This window comes from Gigantopelta aegis, chromosome 7, assembly GCF_016097555.1.
Source record: "Gigantopelta aegis isolate Gae_Host chromosome 7, Gae_host_genome, whole genome shotgun sequence".
Taxonomy (NCBI): Eukaryota; Metazoa; Mollusca; class Gastropoda; order Neomphalida; family Peltospiridae; genus Gigantopelta; species Gigantopelta aegis.
Genome location: NC_054705.1, coordinates 44,345,944 through 44,368,006, shown reverse-complemented (window position 1 = coordinate 44,368,006; position 22,063 = coordinate 44,345,944). Strand labels below are relative to the sequence as shown.

The following is a 22,063-nucleotide window of genomic DNA, read 5'->3' as shown; positions in this document are numbered from 1 at the left end:
CGGAGTAGAGTGTTTATGGTCATTCTGGTGTTTTTAATGACATGAAATGAATTTTATTTTTCATTATTCTAAAAGCGCACGTTCTTGTGACAAGTAATTGTTATAGACATGAGCTCCTGTCTATTTCAGAGAGAGAGAGAGAGAGAGAGAGAGAGAGAGAGAGAGAGAGAGAGAGAGAGAGAGAGAGAGAGAGAGAGAGAGAGAGAGTGAGTCAAATCGAACCCCACCCTCATTCATCTTCCTATCATCATCAGATGAAAGTCACTTAATAGAAGGGGGCTGCCATTTGTTTCTTTCGCAACCCAGAAATAAAAAATAAGATTTTAGAAAGTGTTACAACTCTATACAAAGAATTCCTACACATCTCCGATAATATGTTGTAAATCAGTCCATGACGTCCCCACCCACACCCAACGGCCAACTGAATCATCTCTGGTTAGTCCATAAGCAGAAGTACTTTTGATTTCAGAAAGAAAAGACCCCCCCAAAAAAAAAACCCCACAAAAACAACAACAACCCAAAAAACCCAAAGAATCCTACGAAACATTGTGAAAGAAGTGCACATTTTGCTTCCAATATATTTATTAAAACAATTTACTTCACAAAAAAAGAAATGTCATGGCACCAGCCTTTAAGCTGTATACTAAACGGACGCGAACTGTGCGAGAGATTATTTTAGTAAGCATTGACTTCAATCACCGTAGCCTAACTGCACTCGTACGGCGTGACAGATCGTCGGACGCGTCTGGTTAGGATACGGCAATTAAAATCAATGATTTGTAACATAATCGCTCGCATCGCTTGCGTCCGGTTAGGAAGGAATGAAATGTTTTATTTTACGACGCACTTAACACATTTTATTTACGGTTATACGGCGTCGGACGTATGGTTAAGGACCACGTAGATATTGAGAGAGGAAACCGGCTGTGGCCACTTCATGGGCTACTCTTTTCGATTAGCAGAAAGAGATCTTTTATATGCACCATCCCATAGAGAAGATAGCACATACCACGGCCTTTGATATGCCAGTCATGGTGCACTGGTTGGGAATTTCTCCGGTTAGGATATAGCTTTACAGTTTACGCCAGGAGTAAAACGTGTCATCGCATGAACCACATTGCAATTTACTGACGCAGCCTACTCATAGCATTTGTTTTGGGTCAGTTGTCTGCATTACAAGGGTTCCCATGGTTACATGTTACTTTACACATTTACGTCGGTGGACCCATTGGGCAATTTCTCGTTCCAGCCAGTGCACCACGACTGGTATATCAAAGGCCGTGGTATATACTACACTGTCTGTGGGGTGGTGCATATAAAAGATCCCATGCTGCTAACCGAAAGGAGTAGCCCATGAAGTGGCGACAGCGGGTTTCCTCTCTTAATATCTGCGTGGTCCTTAACCATACGTCTGACGCCATATAACCGTAAACAAAATGTGTTGAGTGTGTCGTTAAATAGAACATATTTTTTTCCAAGAGCCGATGATTAATAAATCAATGTGCTCTAGTGGTGTCGTTAAACAAAACAAACTTATTTACACATTTACCTTCAGCAGCGTTGGTACTTGTGGACAGCATGACCACAGTGACCGCCAGAATGGCACACAGCTTTAACAAAGCCATACCTGTAAACAGATAAATGATAAAAAGTAAAATATATGATACAGTATTACTATAATTGTCTGAATATTAAGCGATGGAAACAATGGGCTGACTTCTTCTCGTGCCTGGGATAGGTTTACACTAGGTTATTTTTTCACCCAAAGTTAACCCTGGATTACCTAACACGCCGAAAACCTTAACCCGCACCCATAGCATAGTGGATTTTCGGATGCTAGTGTTATAGATGTATTGCTAACAGCGGTGTAGGGGAGAGGGGCGTTGGGGGGGGGGGGGGGGGAAGAGAGGCATGGGTGACATGGCCCCCAATAATATCATTTTGGCAAGTCGTCCTAATACCCTCCCCGCCCCTAACAATTTTAAAGAAATATTTGTTAGAATTAGTTTAAGGTTAGGATTAGAGTTAGCGATAAAACAATTCGTTCTATAAAACCAACATAATGTTTATATATCGTAATCCAGTATCGCTATATTTTGCATTTGAAATATTTGTCATTTTGACTATTCTGTGTAAAATGTACTGCTAAACGATGGTCTGGAGTTCGAATCCAGGCCTAGTACTACGTCGTTTGTAGTGATTAATGCAATACCCAGTTGATATGGCTAATTCAGTACCCGAAATGGTGGGGGGGGGGATGATACAGAAGTCTTTCCTGGGATGCACACACACACACACACGCACACTCACACACATACACACACACGCACACGCACACACACACACACACACACACACACACACACACACACACACATAAGGAAAATCACGGGTATTGCTTGCAAGGGCTGCCAGGTGAAATGTGATCCCCATCGGTCGGAAGATGTGTAAACGAGCGCAATCACACACAGACAAAATACGGGCCATAAGATCGATTTTTCTCCGTGGACTAGGGTCCTCCCCCGCCCCTGCTATATCACTGATCCACGAAGGGTAGGTCTACAACAAAGCTCGTGGTATATTGAAAAGTGCTTACTGCTTTTCCGTAGTGGTAGTCCATGTGGCGTTAGTGAATTTCAGTCACATTGGGGGCACACACCCAGCCCAACCCTTTCCCTTTCCTACGGGCCTGTTATGGGGAGGGGTACAAGGACATTTGGGGGTGGGGGATTTTATATATAGTACAAGAAAAAAGAAAAAGGGGTTGGGCATATGTCCCCCTCCCTGTTGCCTGGTCCACTATTTTAGGGAGTTATCTCTCTCTCTCTCTCTCTCTCTCTCTCTCTCTCTCTCTCTCTCTCTCTCTCTCTCTCTCTCTCTCTCTCTCTCCTGTATGTGTGTGTGCGCGCAACCACAACAAACACACACACACCCACCCCACACACCCACACACCCACCCACACACACACCCACACCCACACCCACACAAATGCTAGCACTTTGCTCCTACAGCAGGAGGCGGTACATAGCCTAGTGGTAAAGCGGTCGCTTGATGCGCAGTCGGTTTGCGGTCGATCCCCATCGGTGGGCTATTTCTAGTTCCAGCCAGTGCACAACGACTGGCATATCAAAGGCCCTGATATGTGCTATCCGGACTGTAGGGTAGTGCATATAAAAGATCCCTTGCTACCAAAGAAAAAAAAATGTGGCAAGTGGGCAGCTGCCCCCTAAATCCTCTAAAATTAATAGGAACTTAAAGAAAATTCTCTTCTTAACCGTTTGAGTTTTATGTATGCGCAGAATCTACTGCCACTCCCACCCACCACACACACATAGCCTACACAAATCCTAGCTATCGCCCTGCTAATATACCGGCCTCGGTGGCGTCGTGGCAGGCCATCGGTCTACAGGCTGGTAGGTACTGGGTTCGGATCCCAGCCGAGGCATGGAATTTTTAATCCAGATACCGACTCCAAACCCTGAGTGAGTGCTCCGCAAGGCTCAATGGGTAGGTGTAAACCACTTGCACCGACCAGTGATCCATAACTGGTTCAACAAAGGCCATGGTTTGTGCTATCCTGCCTGTGGGAAGCGCAAATAAAAGACTCCTTGCTGCCTGTCGTAAAAGAGTAGCCTATGTGGCGACAGCGGGTTTCCTCTAAAAAAATCTGTGTGGTCCTTAACCATATGTCTGACGCCATATAACAGTAAATAAAATGTGTTGAGTGCGTCGTTAAATAAAACACTTCTTTCTTTCTTTCTTTCCCTGCTAATATTGTGGGTAGAATGATGAAAATACATGGTGAAAAGTGTTCAGGCCAGCTCATGTTGCCTTAATTTCTCCATTGGTTTTTGCCCGAATTTGACGAATTTCCCTAAGACTAGCGGTTCAGTTGACACTCTCCACCACCCCCCCCCCCCCCCCCCCCCCCCCCCCGCCGTAATCAGTGTCGGATTTATAAGGGGGCAATTTATTTAATTGCCCCGGGCCACCCTGCCAGACTATTGACTTCCTTTATAAAAAATGTAAATATTTTTCCATGTAATTTAATTTCTATGTTGAGAGGACCCCGAACCTGAAGTGCCCCGGACCCATGCCCCCCCCCCCTCCCCCCCATGGACTAAATCCGGCCCTGCCCGTATCCTATTTACACTGAGCTTCTCTGTTGAATGAGAAAACCGTATTGTCAATTTCACTGTGTCATGTCAAGTGGGACCTGTCTATAAAAAAAAAAAAAAAAAAAAAAAATATAAATGTAGAAATCTAATGTTATACTTGCGAAACAGCTGTGTTTTTCCACTGAAAAAGTTTGCAGTTATAACCAAGAAGCGTTATTCGTTCAACATTAGTGAAAAGACGTTATGACCAGCAGCAGACAAACAAATAACGTCATGGCTTACGTCATAGGTTAGCTCAAATCACCACTAGCCCGCCCGCCCACTGATTGATATATTGTAGGGGATGGGTATATATATAGCAATTAAGGTGGGGGTGGGGGGTGGGGGGGGGGGGGGGGCGGGGTGTGGCGGTGGTTTTGGGGGTTGGGGGTGTGGAGGTCTAGAAATTATTCCAGCTAGGTATATGTTTGTTACAACCTGAAGCGCGCAAAGCGCCTTATTGAAAATTGGGAGGCATTACAAACTATTTATTTATTTATGTATTTATTTATTTATTTATTTATGTAGCTATTTATTTATTTATTTATTTACTTATTCATTTATTTACGTAGCTATTTATCTATTTTTTTTTAACTTATTGAAGTATTTATTTATTCATTCATTCATTCATTCATTGTTCTTGCTTTTATTTTTGTTAATTTTGGTATATTATTATCATAGGCCTAGCGTCTTGCCCGTTCGTGTACCAGTGGCTGGTCTAAGGGGTTGTGAGGGGGAGGAAGGATGGTGCCCGGCCCATACTAAATTTTGGGACAGTTATATATAACAAATATTATTAATATTAATCACTAATACACACACTACAGGAAGAAACCCGTCAGCAACTACATATTTAACCGGAACATTATTCAAATAGGGTGCTATCGGGTTTCTTCTTGTGGTGTTTGTATTAGTTGTTAATATGTGAAATATTTGTTATCGGCGAAGTTGATCAATGTAATGGTATTTAACATCAAACACAGGGTTGTTGTAGTATTTATTAGAGCGGGAATCTTTACCTACCCGATAGCAGGCAGCAATTCCGTGGTTTCGCTATAGAGTTATCTCTGGCTGAGAGAGCGATCATGGCCGTCTTTAGAAATATCCGTCTAGCCTTCTATAGGGGTACATATAACTGTAATGGAAATATGTTGAGTGCGTCATTTAATAAGTCCTTCCATCCTTCCTTCATTTTAAATTCGCCCTGAATGAGAGCCGGTACCGGGATGCGAACCCAGTAACTACAAGCTGACGACTTAACCACTACACCACCATAAACACGGTTGATAGCTCTAACAATAGTGAGGGTGTGATGCTAGTCTAATACTGTAAACTGTCACGACGAAGTTGGCCAATTCGACAGTTGAATTTTCCTGACTTACGACGGGTGCGCTCAGGGCCCATATTTTCGAAGCAATCTTAGCCTACGAATCGTAAAATCGTCGTAAGCTGTGACGTCACTATGGCGTGTGCTATAGTGATGTCACAGCCTACAGTGGTTTTACGATTTCGTAATGCTAAGATAGCTTCGAAAATATTGGCCAACTAATCTGTAGTAGGAATTGTATACGATGAGAGCGCTCAGACTAGCAACTAGACGTAGAAGTCGTGATATCAGCGAGTTGGCCAACTCCGTCATGGCAATTGGTAGTCTGAGCCTAGCGTATTAAGTCTGTCCGAATTACCAAATATTTGACATCCAGTAGCTGATGGAAACAAAAGTTTGTTTTTGTTTAACGACAACACTAGAGCACATTGATTTATTGGATGTTATCTAGTAGTGTTGTTAAACAAAACAAACTTTAATATGTTTTGTTTTTTTTGCAATAAATAGTCATTAACTTTTGAATTAACTGATCAAGAAATTTCAATCAGTTATTTTCTTGTAATACAAGTATGCCACATCTGTATTGTACGTCGGTATGTAAGTGTTTAAGTGAGGATATATCTTGTACCTACCTAGAACTGAACAGTAGTTCTATCTCCAAGCGGTTCACAAAAACTCTATTTATTGAGTTAAAGTTTTATTCATGTCAGGCAGAAAACCAATTTTTTTTTTTTTTAATTATTATTTGATAACAATGGGCCGGACGTAGCCCAGTGGTAAAACACTCGCTTAATGCGCGGTCAGTCTGAGATCGATCTTCGTTGGTGGGCTTACTGGGTTATTTCTCATTCCAGGCAATGCACCACGATCGGTATATCAAAGGTCGTGGTATGTGCTATCCTGTCTGCGGGAGTGTACACACAAAAGATCCTTTGTTGCTAATAAAATACTATAGCGGGTTTCGTCTCTAAGACTATATGTCAAAATTAGCAAACGTTTGACATCCAATAGCCGATGATTAATAGATCAGTGTGTCCTATGATGTTAAAATAAGAGAAGTTTTAACTGTATATTGAGTTAAAGTTGTATTCCTGTCAGGCAGAAAACAAGCCTTGTTTGTTTTGTTTTGTTTGCTATCACTTGAGCATCATCGGCTGCTTGATGTCAAACATTTGATAATTCTGAAATATAGCCTTCAGAGGAAACCCGCTACAACTGACCTAATGCAGCAGATAGATAGATAGATAGATAGATAGATAGATAACAATTTAACGTGTACATATACCACTAGGGTTTGTTTTATTTAACGACGCACTCAACACATTTTATTTACGGTTATATGGCGTCAGACAGATGGTTAAGGACCACACAGATTTTGAGAGGAAACCCGCTGTCGCCATTACATGGGCTACTCTTCCGATTAGCAGCAAGGGATCTTTTATTTGCGCTTCCCACAGGCAGGATAGCACAAACCATGGCCTTTGTTGAACCAGTTATGGATCACTGGTCGGTGCAAGTGGTTTACACCTACCCATTGAGCCTTGCGGAGCACTCACTCAGGGTTTGGAGTCGGTATCTGGATTAAAAATCCCATGCCTCGACTGGGATCCGAACCCAGTACCTACCAGCCTGTACTAGGGTTTCGAACACGCCCATCCAGAGTCCGACCTCTGATAAGATCGGTGGCCTGACTCGGGATGATGGGAGGATAGAGTTGAAAATGGACAGAATTTTGAAAATAGCTATTAGTAAAAAAGTTAATAGAATTAAAAAAATAAAAATAAATAAAAAGTTACAAGCCAAAAATAAAAAGAATTGACTGCTCGGCCGAATATTTATATAATTTGGAGCATTTTAGATGGACAGTCCAAAAATAAATAAGAGAAAGAAGAGAGGATCGGACTATTTAATAATATTAAAAAAAAGAGAATAATTTCGACATATAATTTTGAACGGAGGTCTAAAAGTTTAAAGTCCGATCTAAATGGTCCGGTCGGGGGGGGGGGGGGGGGGGGGGGGGGTGTGGGTGAGTTTAAGGTGGGCGGAATTTGGAATACGAATTTAGTAGTTAGGTCAAAGACCTGAAGCCAAAATGAGCTCATTCATACAACTCATGTCTGGACAAAAATTTAAGTCCAAAGAACAAAATTAGATTGCTCGACCGAAAGGGTTTTATGGTGATTTGAGCAATTTAGACGGGCTGCCAAAATAAAGTGCGTCGGACTGTTTACAAAAAAACAAAAAACAAAAAACAAAAAAACAAAAAAAAAAACAAAAAAACCCAATTAAAAGTCCAACTAAGCCCTTGGAATGGGGACGAGATGAAGTGCTTGGCGTTGAACTGTGGCACCAGTTTCCTCCAACGGTGGGCTAGCAAGGTCTTAGCTAGCTCGACGTAATGGGCACCGGCGATGATCTTCAGTACTCTGTGGATGATGTAGTTGTCCATGTCTTCGAAGAGTAATCCCTGTCTGTAGAGATCATCTCGGCGCGACGTCACCACAAGTCCAAACTTCCCGTCTCGTAGTTCCATGGCGTGGATGGCACACTCAACTCCGTCAGGAAATTTCTTAAAGTTGACCTCAAGAATGCCTCCCGGCAGTGAGCTGGTGTCCGAGGTGTCCCCGACCAAGTATCGAGCGTACTGGCCCTTGATCTTGGAGATGGCTAGGCTCCAGGCGGCGTCCCTGTCCCGGGCGGTCGCGGAAGGCCGGCCTTGGCTGGCTGGCCACTACTCGGTGGGGTGACGGCCTTCCGCTTCGCAGCAGCGCCATCCATAGGGGTCTTGTCGGAGCCCTCCGGGGGTGGGGGACTCAACGCCGACTGCCTCGAAGGGGTTGGAACGGGAGACGCACGCCGTGGAGTTTCGCAGATCGCTGTGTCCAACAGCGGCGTCGACTGGTCCGCTGGCTCAGTCTGTCCAGTGGTATCTGCGTCGGCTGGCACTGGTTGGTCGGGTCCCGGGGGTGGGGGCGGCGACGCAGACAGGACCGCCGCTGGCGGTTGAGCCGCCAGTTTAAGTCCCCCCTGAGCCGTCCCTGGTGCAGGTTTCCTCTTCCTCCTTCCCCTTCCCTTCCTCTTCGTCGTGTTCGTTACCGCGTCGCCATACACCAAAGTCACGGTTGCCCGTGAGCCAATGTAAGCGACGCGGTACTCTAACAAAGAGCCGTAGCTTGCAATAAGTACCCCCAGGTGGGGGGGGGGGGGGGGGGGGGGGGGGGGGGGGGGGCCGGGGGGGGGGGGGGGGGGGGGGGGGGGGGGGGGGGGGGGGGGGGGGGGGGGGGGGGGGGGGGGGAGGGGGGATACTCGAGAGAGCAGAGCGACACGTCTTTCCTCATCGAAGGCATAGCAAGGGATATTGTATATTAAAGGGACATTACTGAGTTTGCTGCAATTTTTAAGAAGTTATCGACTAACAGAGACTTTTTAACGATTGTAATTACATATCAAGTATATTTTTCTGCATAAAATATTAGTGGCTGTATATTAGTTAAATTTCAATTTATTTCCTAAAATATGTTTTTTCGTACATACGAAATTATTTGAAGACAAAATCCGGTTTCGGCTTCTTACAAATATTAAGACGACCAGAAACACATTGAATATACAGACACTGATATTCTAAACAAGAAAATACATTTAATATGTAAGTTTAATCGTAGAAATATTTTATTAGTCGGAAACATCTTACAATGCAGCAAACTCAGTAATGTCCCTTTAATGCTGTATCTGTATATGTAAACGTACATACTAAGCGACAAAAGAAACGCGAGGTCTATTAGCAAACGTCGTTATCCGGCCAGGATTAATTAAAAATCGCTAATGAATGGGTCCGAAAAGTTAGTAATGGGTGTGGCCACCGTTGTTGTTGATCACTGTGGCACGTCGTCGTTCCATATATAGAAACACCTCGACGTCTCCATATACTGACTCTACCATTGGTCACATGCATACAAAATCCGAGAAGACGATGTTCTGTCATTGCCCGTTACGCCAATTCCTGTGAGCCCGGGCCCAATTACGTCGATGAAGTCAATGACGTCTCGATAATACTGGACCAACGAAAGGACATCGGTTATGAAGAAGTGCATTTCCCAAGCGACGTCGCACTGTATATTCGCTTATTGGTCTATTGTGAATCCCTGTGGTTTGCTGTGCCGTTGACGATGCTGGCAAGAACCGAATGAATGGATGAATGTTTAACGACACCCCAGCACGAAAAACATATCGGCCACTGGGTGTCAAACTATGGTATTGCAAACAAATAAAGTGATGATCAACATCAATATAAAAAAAAAATCAAGGTTTAAATAACAACACAGTGTAAAGAATTGTGCAAAAATACAAATATTTCACAGATAGATGCTGACTTTTACTCACAATTTCAATTGTATTTCGAATAAAACAAGGGGATTTGTGCTGTATTGGCCATTCTCAAAGATAATGTTACACCCCTGACCCACGGTGAGGTTACAGCACGCGTAAGCGATTACGTAAATGTGACGTCACGATGTACCTGTCCTGTCTGTGTGTTGTTACCCTCGGTCTTCCACTGCGTGGTCGATCTGCGACAACGTTTGTTTGCTGGTGACACCTAAGAAGCCTGTTGATGGTAGACTGGTGTACCCCAATGTGCTGCGCAACTCTTGGCACGCTCCATCCTGCTTCAACGCACCCCAATGCTCTATTTCTATCATCTGTACTTAGGCGTGGCATTTAAATAACGTGATTAAGTGAGCATTTACAATTTTTTTTAAATCCAACTGTTCTAGCTTCTATTGACACGAGGTTACAAGAAAACACATAATTATTTATTACATGAAAAGCATGCAAAATGTGTTTGATCGAGCGATTTAAAATAGACAAAATACTATAAAATGTTTGTTTTTTTAACTTAACCCAACAAATATTTACAAGAAGGGAGTCTGTGTCTTATATTATAGCTATGATTATAATTTCCGCTACGGACAACATGTACACGATATTTGAATTTCCTCGCGTTCTTTTGTCTCTCAGTGTATATAAAACGACACGAATACATAACAATAGATTAAGCAAAACCAGAGATGGGATACTGGAAGATTCTGGTATCAAAGCTTGTTTGATTTCTAAAAATGCAAGTCACGCTAGGGCGGTGATGGGCGAGAGAGTGGGTGGGTGGCATACTTTGAAAGACCAGGTTAAGAGGTGTGGCCTTTTGTCATGATACAGATATCAAGTTGTGGCACGGAGATGTGAACAATATGGTAGTGTTGTTGTTTGTTTGATTTTTTGTTTGTTTACCTTGTGATGTTTTTGGTTTTGGCGGAGTCTCTCTCTCTCTCTCCATCGCGTAAAAGTGGGTTTTTCTTCTCTCTCTCTCTCTCTCGAGGGGCGGTCTCGTCTCTCTCTCTCCTCTCTCTCTCCTCTCTCTGTATGTGTGTGTGTGCGTGTCTGTTGGTGCGCGTCTCAAATTGTCTCCTCTCGTCTCTCTCTCTCCTCTCCTCCTCCTCTCCTCTCGCTCTCTCTCTCTCTCTCCTCTCCCTCTCTCCTCTCTCTCTCTCTCTCTCTCTCTCTGTGTGTGTGTGTGTGTGTGTATGTGTGCCTTTTGTTGTCTTTTGTTGTCTTTCTTATTACATGATGTTTATAGAAAACAAATTCACCACCCGCAGAAAAAAACATCACACACACACACACACACACGCGCACGCGCGCACACACACACACACCATATGCACACACATTCCCAGCGTAACTATCTGAGCAAATCTGCACATGACTATTACGGTATGCTGGAATAACCTGTCATGCCACATTTTTGGTAAGGAATATTTATAGCTCAGAAAGCATAATTTACCAACAACGTTTAATGGTGTACCATCATTATAGGTTTTTAAGTCAGTGTGTCATTGTGACCTTGACATACATGACCGTTATAATACTGACCATCTCTTTGGAGATTATAATTTATTCCCGTGGACCTTTCCTGTATATACAGTGTTTATCGCTCGTACAGATAGCAATGTCATCTCGTCAAGAGGAATTTATATAGGACGACCGCCTATTTGCCAAACCACTTTACGAAAATAAATACTCGTTAAAAAAGTAGAAACATACGATAAGGATTGATAGAGATGACAATGTGTTTGAGAGAAAGAGAGAGAGAGAGAGAGAGAGAGAGAGAGAGAGAGAGAGAGAGAGAGAGAGAGAGAGAGAGAGAGAGAGAGAGAGAGATAAACGGGTGTAGTTGAACCGCATTCATATACACCTAGAAACCGCCAACGCCACCTTTGTAATCACTTCTATCTTGTGTCCGAGAGTTTCGCAGTACACACATGTCGCCCCACGACGTTTATTTAGATGAAAAGGACCACAGCTCGGTTATTGGAGATTTGTTTGCTGCTATCAAACATCGTCTGACCTAGTCCTTGTTAAGTCAAGTAAGGCACATGTCGTGCTAGAGTGGGACTCACTGGTGGCAGCACTGCACAGTCCAGAAGACCAGCAGGAGAGGAGTTGTATTTCCAGTCAAGTTACTCAATTGTGTTTTGTTCATTTTGTTTTCGTTAATATAGATATCAGTTTGTGGAACGATTACGTGAAATACTGGTGAGGTTTTTCTTTTATCTTAATATTAAAATTGAAAAATACATTTAAAAAACATGAGTTAGAGTTTGTGTGTGTCAGACGGAGAGAGAGAGAGAGAGAGAGAGAGAGAGAGAGAGAGAGAGAGAGAGAGAGAGAGAGAGAGAGAGAGAGAGAGAGAGAGAGAGAGAGAGAGAGAGAGAGAGAGGAAAAGAAACAAATGCGCATTTTTGATCGTAATCCAAATCCGTAAACACATTAAGACAGGGTTCCACAAATTCATTAGCCGTCTCGGTCCTGGTAACGTTACTACATTTTTGTTCCTGTGGGAAATAAGGAAAATAGTGGAAAATATCATCTGTATTTCTATAATGCATTGGGCGGGCGCTAGCCAAAGCTTCTGTGAGGGTAGTGTCTCTGTCAAACATTAATTATGGGTGTGATTATCAGCATAATTGTCACCATTATAATCATCATCATCGTAATCGTTATTATGACCATCAATGTGTTCCTGTTACTGTTATTTTTCTTTTGTTATTATTTTTAGGGGTAAAATGTCAGCAATAATATCAACTATGTTCCAAGGTCTTGTGGTCATGGCCGTTGTTATGACAGTTCTGGCAGACGACCCAATTGTGAACACAACGCACGGCCAGATCCAAGGTCTCACAAAGGTCATTCTCAAGATTTGATGATCAAAATAATAGTGAAGACTGTTTGTACCTTAATATCTGGGCTCCAACTGCCAATGCAGGGAATCTGACCACCCTTGTTTGGGTGTACGGGGGCGGTTTTGTAACGGGTTCTATAAATCGTCCGTTACACCAGGGACACTATCTAGCTGCTGCTAATGACGTCATAGTAGCGTCTATCAATTATCGTCTGGCGTCTTTTGGATTCTTCTACACTGGAAGTGACGCTGCGCCAGGTAACCAAGGCATGCTAGACCAGGTGTTAGGTCTAAAGTGGATTCACGACAATATAGACAGATTTGGAGGAGATCCAAACAGGATCACTCTGTTCGGCGAGAGTGCTGGAGCAGCTTCGGTGAACCACCATCTACTTTCACCTCTGTCCCGGGACCTCTTTCAGTTCGCTATCTTACAGAGTGGAGCAGCTGAAGCCAAATGGGCATCCGTAGATGCGAACTCTATGAACGCCACATCTACAGGTCTAGCAAAACTGTTAGGATGTCCTGCTCTTAATAAAGCAGCCATGATGTCGTGCATGTTGAAACTTGATGCTCAGAAGATTGTGAACAACCATCTGTACTCGGTCACACTATCAAACCCCGCTCCATGGGCGCCGGTAATCGACGGCTATTTTCTACCATCGCATCCAGAACAGATGCTTCAGCAGGGGGACGTGAAAAACACGAGTATCATAATAGGGCTCAATAAAGATGAAGGATCCTTGTTTATTTTCGGTCTCTTTAACAAAACTGGGTTCATGGATGTTGCCAACGCTGCCGCAAAGGTATACGGAGACAACTCCATCGTCCCGGCTATTGTGGACGAGTATGAAATGTCCACAGTGCCATCGCTTCGTCCGAGTTACTACACTCTCACAGAAAACCTGTTCGGTGATTTTAATTTCAAATGTCCAGCGACATCCTTTGCAAAGACGTATTCCGCGATGGGCAACAAGGTGTTTATGTATAACCTGGAACACAGATCTGCTCTGTGTCCTTTCCCTGAAATCATGGGCGTGCTTCATAGCTGTGACCTGGAGCTGGTGTTTGGGCATCCACTGAACGACAGTCTGGCGTTCACCAACGACGATAAGAGGGTCAGTGAAGAAATCATGCATTACTGGACTAGCTTTGCGAAAACAGGGTAAGGACAGTTTTACACGCCCCGCTACTAATTCGCGGAACCTAAAAGCTGTACACTGTAGCTACACAATGTCATTGTATTATAATGACCACCTAAAATGACTTGTTGTTTTCCTGACACTAGCCACTGTTATAATTGTAACATACGCTCAACATCATATGTCTGGACCTAACTAACGAAGATGACCGCTTTTTATCAACAGAAAGTTCTCTAGAGTACAGACATTTAATCAATGCAGTAAGACATTTTATGACAGTGTATGGAAAGCTAAAATGCCAAGATTCAAACATTTACTTCACATCTTTTACCAGTCTTTCCTTAATAGTTAAAATAGTTAAATACCCTTGCAAAGGACATTAAATATTGTCATACATCCGTAATTTTAAAATCTCAATTAAAAATGAAAAAAACCCAAAGAACCTAATGGTTTTAAATATTCGCCAAGGGAATGGAAAACATTGTATAGCATACATTTTAGGTACGTAAGAGATACACGTGTACGATGGTTTCCATACAGCATAGAATACTAGGTCCATACTAGTAACCACCAAGATAAATGTGGCCAACTTGCTGCTCTCACGACTTCTACGATGGCCCAGTTGTTATTCCGACCGCACCTGTCGTAAGTCAGGATTTGGGGAAATTACAACGCAACCGTCGAGTTGGCAAACTCCGTCATGACAGTTGGCAGTCTTACCCTAGCATTACATGTGGAATTCATGCAATCCAAGTAGTGCACGTGTTCTATGATTGCGTTTATGTTAGAACGCTATGAGACGATGTGACAAACTGGATATTTTGGATATAAAAGATCCCTTGCTGCCTGTCGTAAAAGAGTAGCCTATTTGTCGACAGCGGGTTTCCTCTAAAAAACCCAGTGTCAGAATGATCATATGTTCGACGTCCAATAGCTGATGATGAGATAAAAAATCAATGCGCTCTAGTGGCGTCGTTAAATAAAACAAACTTTACTTTTTTGTTCGTTATAATGCAATCAATGACGAATAGTCGCGCATTGCTGCATTTATATCACTATTCAAACAGAGAATGACTAATCAATTTATCCAATCTATGTATGCTGTATTCAACAATTCTCCAAAATGTCTATTATACAAATTCGTTGTTAATAATTATTGCTTACAACCTTATCTTCAGAAACCTATTGCCTTGAAATACAATCATATTGTGAGTAAATATAGATTATCTTCCCATAATCTCTTTATAGAAACGGGCAGATACCACAATATTGACAGGAATAATAGAATTTGTCGTCTGTGCAATATGAATGTAGTAGAAGACGAATATCACTTTGTTCTAGTGTGTCCTTTCTTCAGTAACATAAGAGATAAATATATTAAACCTTTTTATGACAATAAACGATTTAAATTAACGCAACTATTGTCCAGCGACAATTCAAACCAGCTAATTAAATTGTGTAGGTATTTGAAAACTGCTACCACGCATAGAACAGACAACATTGATACATGACATGTTATTATTGTATATTATTGCTATGCATGCATTACCCATTTACTATAGAATTTTATCGATTGTAACGCGATGCTACATACCATTCCCCGCAGTGTGCACATTATATTATTTTATATATAAATATGTATGTATGCCTACAAAATGTATATTTTTTGGCAAAAAATGAAATGTGTGTTAATGGGCGATGCCGCACGTGCAAAATGAGTTTATTCATCAAATTTATTATGCACGAGAAACATAATACTCGTGAACATAAGGGTGTAAAAAAGGGAATGAATGAATGAATGAATGTTTAACGACACCCCAGCACGAAAAACACATCGGCCATTGGGTGTCAAACCATGGTAATGCAAATAAATAAAGTGATGATCAACATCAATATAAAAATTCAAGGTTCAAACAAAAACAGTGTAAAGAACTGTGCAAAAATACAAATACAAATATCACAGAATTTTACGGACACCGAATTTTACTCTAAACTTCAATTTGTGCTGTATTGGCCATTCTCAAAGAGAATGTTACACCCCTGCACCACGGTGAGGTTACAGCACGCGCAGGGGTAAAAAAGGGTGTCATTGCTTAGAACATAACTCAGTCAACAGTAACACACCAGAGAACATGGCAAGGCTAACTGCTGAAGAAAGAGAGAGAGAGAGAGAGAGAGAGAGAGAGAGAGAGAGCTATTGGTATGGTGCAGTTGGGTCCGAGTTATGCCCATGTGGCAAGAATCCTGAATTGCACAAAATTGACGATCATCAGGTTGATACAGAGTTACAGGGTGACTGGCATGACTGCAGACAGACTATGAAGTGGAAGACCCCGCGTCACAACAGCCAACGAGGACCGCCATCTCCGCATCTTACACTTACGTAACAGATTCCTCACTATGACGTCATCTGCAGCGACTGGCCTTGGACATGACATCAGTGATATCACTGTACGTTGTCGACTACGACAGCATGGTATCAGGGCCTATCGACCATTCAGAGGGATGACATTGACGAGACAACATCGACTTCGACGTTTACGCTTGGAACGTCAGTTTGAACGATGGCTACATCGGAACTGGCAACGTGTACTCTTTTCTGATGAGAGCAGGTTCCAGTTATTCAGAGCTGATGGCAGGACTCGGATATAACGACGTGCAGGAGAGATAACAGCTCCGTACTGTGTTCAGGAGACTGAACCGTTTGGTGGTGGATCTGTAATGGTTTAGGGCGGTATCTGTGGCCAACAGCAGACATTGACGGAAATCTGTCCGACGTCGGGTCTATGCTTACATACTTGCACATGGTGGACATACACGCTATTGAAACATGTTCTTTGTGGTCAAATTTATTCACCTTCGTTATGAGTGGCCCTTTATGAAATCGCACATTTCACCCCTAGTGCTGTTGTGAGCTGTGATATTATAATTTTATGGGTTTTATTGAGTATACTCGTGTTTATTTATCGCCAAATTATTATACTTTCAAAATATAACATTTGCATCAACTTGTGTTTTGTGTTTTTTTAATACTTTGAAAAAATAATTAGTATACTTTCTTTTGATCGTCAGTTTATTTTATTCATACATACGAAATTATTTGAAGACAAAATCCAGTTTGGGCTTCTTTACAAATATTAAGACCAGAAATACATTAAATATACATACACTGATATTCTAAACAAGAAAATATATTTAATATCTAAGTTTAATCGTAGAAATATTTTATCTTACAATGTAGCAAACTCAGGAATGTCCTTTAAAATTATATGCCTGTCCATGCAAGTGTGTTTGTGTGTGTGTGTGTGTGTGTGTGTGTGTGCGTGTGTGTGTGTATGTGCGTGTGTGTATGTGCGTGTGTGTATACATGTGTGTATGTGTATATACGTGTGTGTGTGCGTGTGTGTGTGTGCGTGTGTGTATACATGTGTGTATGTGTATATACGTGTGTGTGCGTGTGTGTATGTGTGTGTGTGTGTGTGTGTGTGTCTTAGATGCAACCCTTATAATTAAGTATATATAAACATTCTTAAATACGAGCACCATCTATCCACCAAATTCAATAACACACCAAAAAAAAAAAAAAATAACACAAGACAAACAAATCCTACAAAAAATCAGATAAAACAAAACCTGAACAAAAGCAAACAAAAACAATAAAAGCAAAACAAAAACAGCAAAAGATAAACCCTCAAATATGAAACGAAACGTATACGACTCTAGCGGTGCTGAGTAGAACAGAACAAAAAACCAAAAAAAAAACCCCAAAACAAACCCAAATAAATAATATAGTATCAATGAACAAGAAATAACAAAATATAATAACCCCCAAAAAACAACAACAACATTTTTTTTTTTTTTAAACCCAAACAAAACAATAACAGAACCTCTTTTGTCCTTTTCTTCAGTGATCCAAATAATGCACAAAACCAGTCAATGTGGCCCGTGTACGACAATACTGAAATGAAGCACATTGTCCTGGACAAAACCATCTCAACTGGACAGGGTCTACGTTACAGAGAATGCATGTTTTGGGAGAAGACCGTGAAGCTACTGACGAAAACCAAAGGTGAAGACATCCAGCCATTTGTTTGTCTAGTTTAATGATAGGTGTTTTGTGGCGGAGATTTGGAGGCTATATCAACTTAATACGATGCATCATCACTGACCTAAATGATGGCTGGTACTATTCCGTGTTTTGAACATGTGCAACATTTTAATCTCTTTGAAGAAACTCTTGCATATTTATTTCTGTCATCATTTTAGATGAAATGAGGCAATTGACAGCTGTGGTGGCTGCACTCATGGCGGGTGTCATCGGGGTGGTGTGGGGTGGTTGGAGGCAGGATGTACTCAACTTTCGCGAACGCCTGATATCATCAGTTTTGACAGTGGTTCATGAGTGATCACAACTGTTCTTATACCAATGAATCGTGTCTTGTGCTGGTTTTGATTTAATAAACTATTCTGTGAGTGGCTGTCCTCCTTGTGGCGTTCCAATGGATGTATTATCCAGTAAAAGATCTCCTCGGGAGTGGCTGTCCTCTTTGTGGTGGTCCAATGGATGTGTTATCCAGTAAAAGATCTCCTCGGGAGTGGCTGTCCTCTTTGTGGCGGTCCAATGGATGTATTATCCAGTAAAAGATCTCCTCGGGAGTGGCTGTCCTCTTTGTGGTGGTCCAATGGATGTGTTATCCAGTAAAAGATCTCCTCGGGAGTGGCTGTCCTCTTTGTGGTGGTCCAATGGATGTATTATCCAGTAAAAGATCTCATCGGGAGTGGCTGTCCTCTTTGTGACGGTCCAATGGATGTATTATCCAGTAAAGGATCTCCTCGGGAATGGCTGTCCTCTTTGTGGCGGTCCAATGGATGTATTATCCAGTAAAAGATCTCCTCGGGAGTGGCTGTCCTCTTTGTGGCGGTCCAATGGATGTATTATCCAGTAAAAGATCTCCTCGGGAGTGGCTGTCCTCTTTGTGACGGTCCAATGGATGTATTATCCAGTAAAGGATCTCCTCGGGAATGGCTGTCCTCTTTGTGGCGGTCCAATGGATGTATTATCCAGTAAAGGATCTCCTCGGGAGTGGCTGTCCTCTTTGTGACGGTCCAATGGATGTATTATCCAGTAAAAGATCTCCTCGGGAGTGGCTGTCCTCTTTGTGGCGGTCTAATGGATGTATTATCCAGTAAAGGATCTCCTCGGGAGTGGAGTGGCTGTCCTCTTTGTGACGGTCCAATGGATGTATTATCCAGTAAAAGATCTCCTCTGGAGTGGCTGTCCTTTGTGGCGGTCCAATGGATGTATTATCCAGTAAAGGATCTCCTCTGGAGTGGCTGTCCTTTGTGGCGGTCCAATGGATGTATTATCCAGTAAAAGATCTCCTCTGGAGTGGCTGTCCTTTGTGGCGGTCCAATGGATGTATTATCCAGTAAAAGATCTCCTCTGGAGTGGCTGTCCTTTGTGGCGGTCCAATGGATGTATTATCCAGTAAAAGATCTCCTCTGGAGTGGCTGTCCTCTTTGTGACGGTCCAATGGATGTATTATCCAGTAAAAGATCTCCTCTGGAGTGGCTGTCCTTTGTGGCGGTCCAATGGATGTATTATCCAGTAAAAGATCTCCTCTGGAGTGGCTGTCCTTTGTGGCGGTCCAATGGATGTATTATCCAGTAAAAGATCTCCTCTGGAGTGGCTGTCCTCTTTGTGACGGTCCAATGGATGTATTATCCAGTAAAAGATCTCCTCTGGAGTGGCTGTCCTTTGTGGCGGTCCAATGGATGTATTATCCAGTAAAGGATCTCCTCGGGAGTGGAGTGGCTGTCCTCTTTGTGGCGGTCTAATGGATGTATTATCCAGTAAAGGATCTCCTCGGGAGTGGAGTGGCTGTCCTCTTTGTGGCGGTCCAATGGATGTATTATCCAGTAAAGGATCTCCTCTGGAGTGGCTGTCCTTTGTGGCGGTCCAATGGATGTATTATCCAGTAAAGGATCTCCTCGGGAATGGCTGTCCTCTTTGTGACGGTCCAATGGATGTATTATCCAGTAAAAGATCTCCTCGGGAGTGGCTATGCTCCTATAGATGAGACACTAGACAGAGATTCGTGGAATTAACCACTCATTTTGTCAAATACCAATTCGACTCTGTATTGAACAGAGATAGGGTCTCTAACTAAGCACTAACCAACTAAAAACTAACCCACTGTCCTGGACAGACAGCCCAAATAACTGAGGTGTGTGCCCAGGACAGCGTGCTTGAACATTAATTGGATATGGACATGGAAATGAGTTGAAATGTACGTGTACGTGTGCGGTTAGGATATCGCGATTGAAATCAATGCTATCTAAATAATCGCTCGCGTCCTGTTAGGATACAGCTGTGTGTTGTGTGTGCCCAGGACAGCGTGCTGGAACCTTAATTGGATATAAGCACGAACATAAGTTGAAATGAATGAATAAGAGGCTACGTTTTGTTAATACGTTCTTCTCCCACAAATGGAATACATTTTTGGGGACATTAACGATGCTATGAGTTGTGAGGTGTATGCCGATATTTTATCCTAGTTATTATTTTTCTTGATCTCCTTGTTCTTGTTCGTGTCAGGGGTGGAACGTAGCCCAGTGGTAAAGCGCACGCCTGACATGCGGTTGGTCTAAGATCGATCCCCGTCGGTGGGCCTATTTGGCTATTTCTCGTTACAGCCAGTGGACCACGACTGGTATATCAAAAGCTGTAGTATGTGCTATCCTGCCTGTGGCGTGGTGCATATAAAGATCCCTTGCTGCTAAAGGGAAAAATGTAGCGGGTTTCCTCTCTAAGACTGTATGTCAAATTACCAAATGCTTTACATCCAATAGCCGATAATTAATAAATCAATGTGCTCCAGTGGTGTCGTTAAACAAAACAAACTTTTCTTTTTGTTCTTGTCCTTTTGGTTTATTATTGTTGTTCGTGTTTTTTCTTTTTCTTTATTCTTCATCTTATTCTTCTTATTTTCATTTTTCTTGTTCTTCGCCTCTTCTTTCCTCTCCTATCTTCTGTCTTTTCTTCTCACACTTTAAAATAATGGCAGTAAAGTACGTTATACATATTTTATTTTTGTGATCATACTTTGTTTTATTTTTCAGTTTCCAATGAGCGTTGTGTCACGAACCGTGCTCAACCAATGAAAGGAAGTATCCCAGTACTGTGTATCCTGTTTGGACTTTTGTTCGCAGTGCAATATAGTGATCAAGTACACTATCCCAGTTGAAAAAGGACCATTTGCATATACACAGTGAAACTTCTCAAAACCGGACCCTTTGTAAACGGGAAATCCCTCAAAACAGGACGTTTTTTATGGTCCCTTTTTAAATATATGTGCATAATAGAACCTCTCTAAACCGGATACCTCTTTTAACTTGACATTTTGCTTGGTTCCGAAGGTGTCCGGTTTGGAGGAGTTTCACTGTAGTTGATGACACGAGGTGTCCGATACCTACACTTGATAATACACAATGTTATATTAATACACAATGTTATATTAATACACACTATTATATTAATACACTGTTATATTAATACACACTATTATATTAATACACAATACACAATATTATATAAGAATTTCATTGAGATGAATTACATCTGTCCTGGAACTGTAACAGGGGGTGGGGGGGGGGTGTATGGAGGGTGTGTGTGTGTGTGTGTGTGTGTGTGTATAGACTGCTAAGCGAAGTTGATGTGGAGGAGGAGGGTCGAGACATACTCCCCCGGAAAATGTATTAAATAGACATTCCTGAGTTTGCTGCATTTGTTAAGGTGTTATCGACTAACAGAGACTTTTAACAATTGTAATTACATATCAAATATATGTTTCTGTATAAAATATTAGTGGCTGTATATTAAACGTGTTTTTTATCGTTCCAATATTTGCACTAGGTTAAATTTCATTTCATTTACTAGAATCTAGTTTTTGTCGTACGTACGAAATTATTTGAAGAAAAAATCCTGTTTGGGCTTCTTGCAAATATTAAGACGACCAGAAACACATTGAATACACAGAAACTGATATTCTAAACAAGAAAATATATTTAATATGTAAGTTTAATCGTAGAAATATTTGATTAGTTGGAAACACCTTACAATGCAGCAAACTCAGGAATGTCCCTTTAAAACGAAAACAGAATATTTCATTGAGAAGCGGCGAGTCCGACCCCTTAACCCCC

General features: G+C 42.1%; 2 protein-coding genes across 3 annotated transcripts in view; one reads left to right on the top strand and one right to left on the bottom strand.

The window, feature by feature from the left end:
• The window catches only part of LOC121377460, a 7,902-nt gene extending 3,473 nt beyond the window's left edge, over positions 1-4,429 (bottom strand). The window contains exons 1-2 of one of the 2 annotated variants that reach the window (XM_041505451.1): positions 4,277-4,429; positions 1,550-1,627 (exon numbers count right to left, since the gene is read on the bottom strand). In XM_041505451.1, coding sequence (XP_041361385.1) covers positions 1,550-1,625 — 76 coding nt within the window. In that variant the 5' untranslated portion in view covers positions 1,626-1,627; positions 4,277-4,429. The remainder of the gene's footprint in view (positions 1-1,549; positions 1,628-4,276) is intronic. The other variant, XM_041505452.1, reaches the window with a different exon arrangement.
• An 8,469-nt stretch (positions 4,430-12,898) lies between these two features.
• On the top strand, positions 12,899-21,434 carry LOC121378110 (cholinesterase-like; the record flags this gene model as incomplete). The annotated part of the gene is made up of 3 exons (XM_041506211.1): positions 12,899-13,884; positions 17,770-17,930; positions 20,984-21,434. Coding segments are annotated over 3 exons (1,272 nt in total), but the record flags the coding sequence as incomplete, so codon positions are not given.
• Between the last annotated feature and the right edge of the window lie 629 nt (positions 21,435-22,063).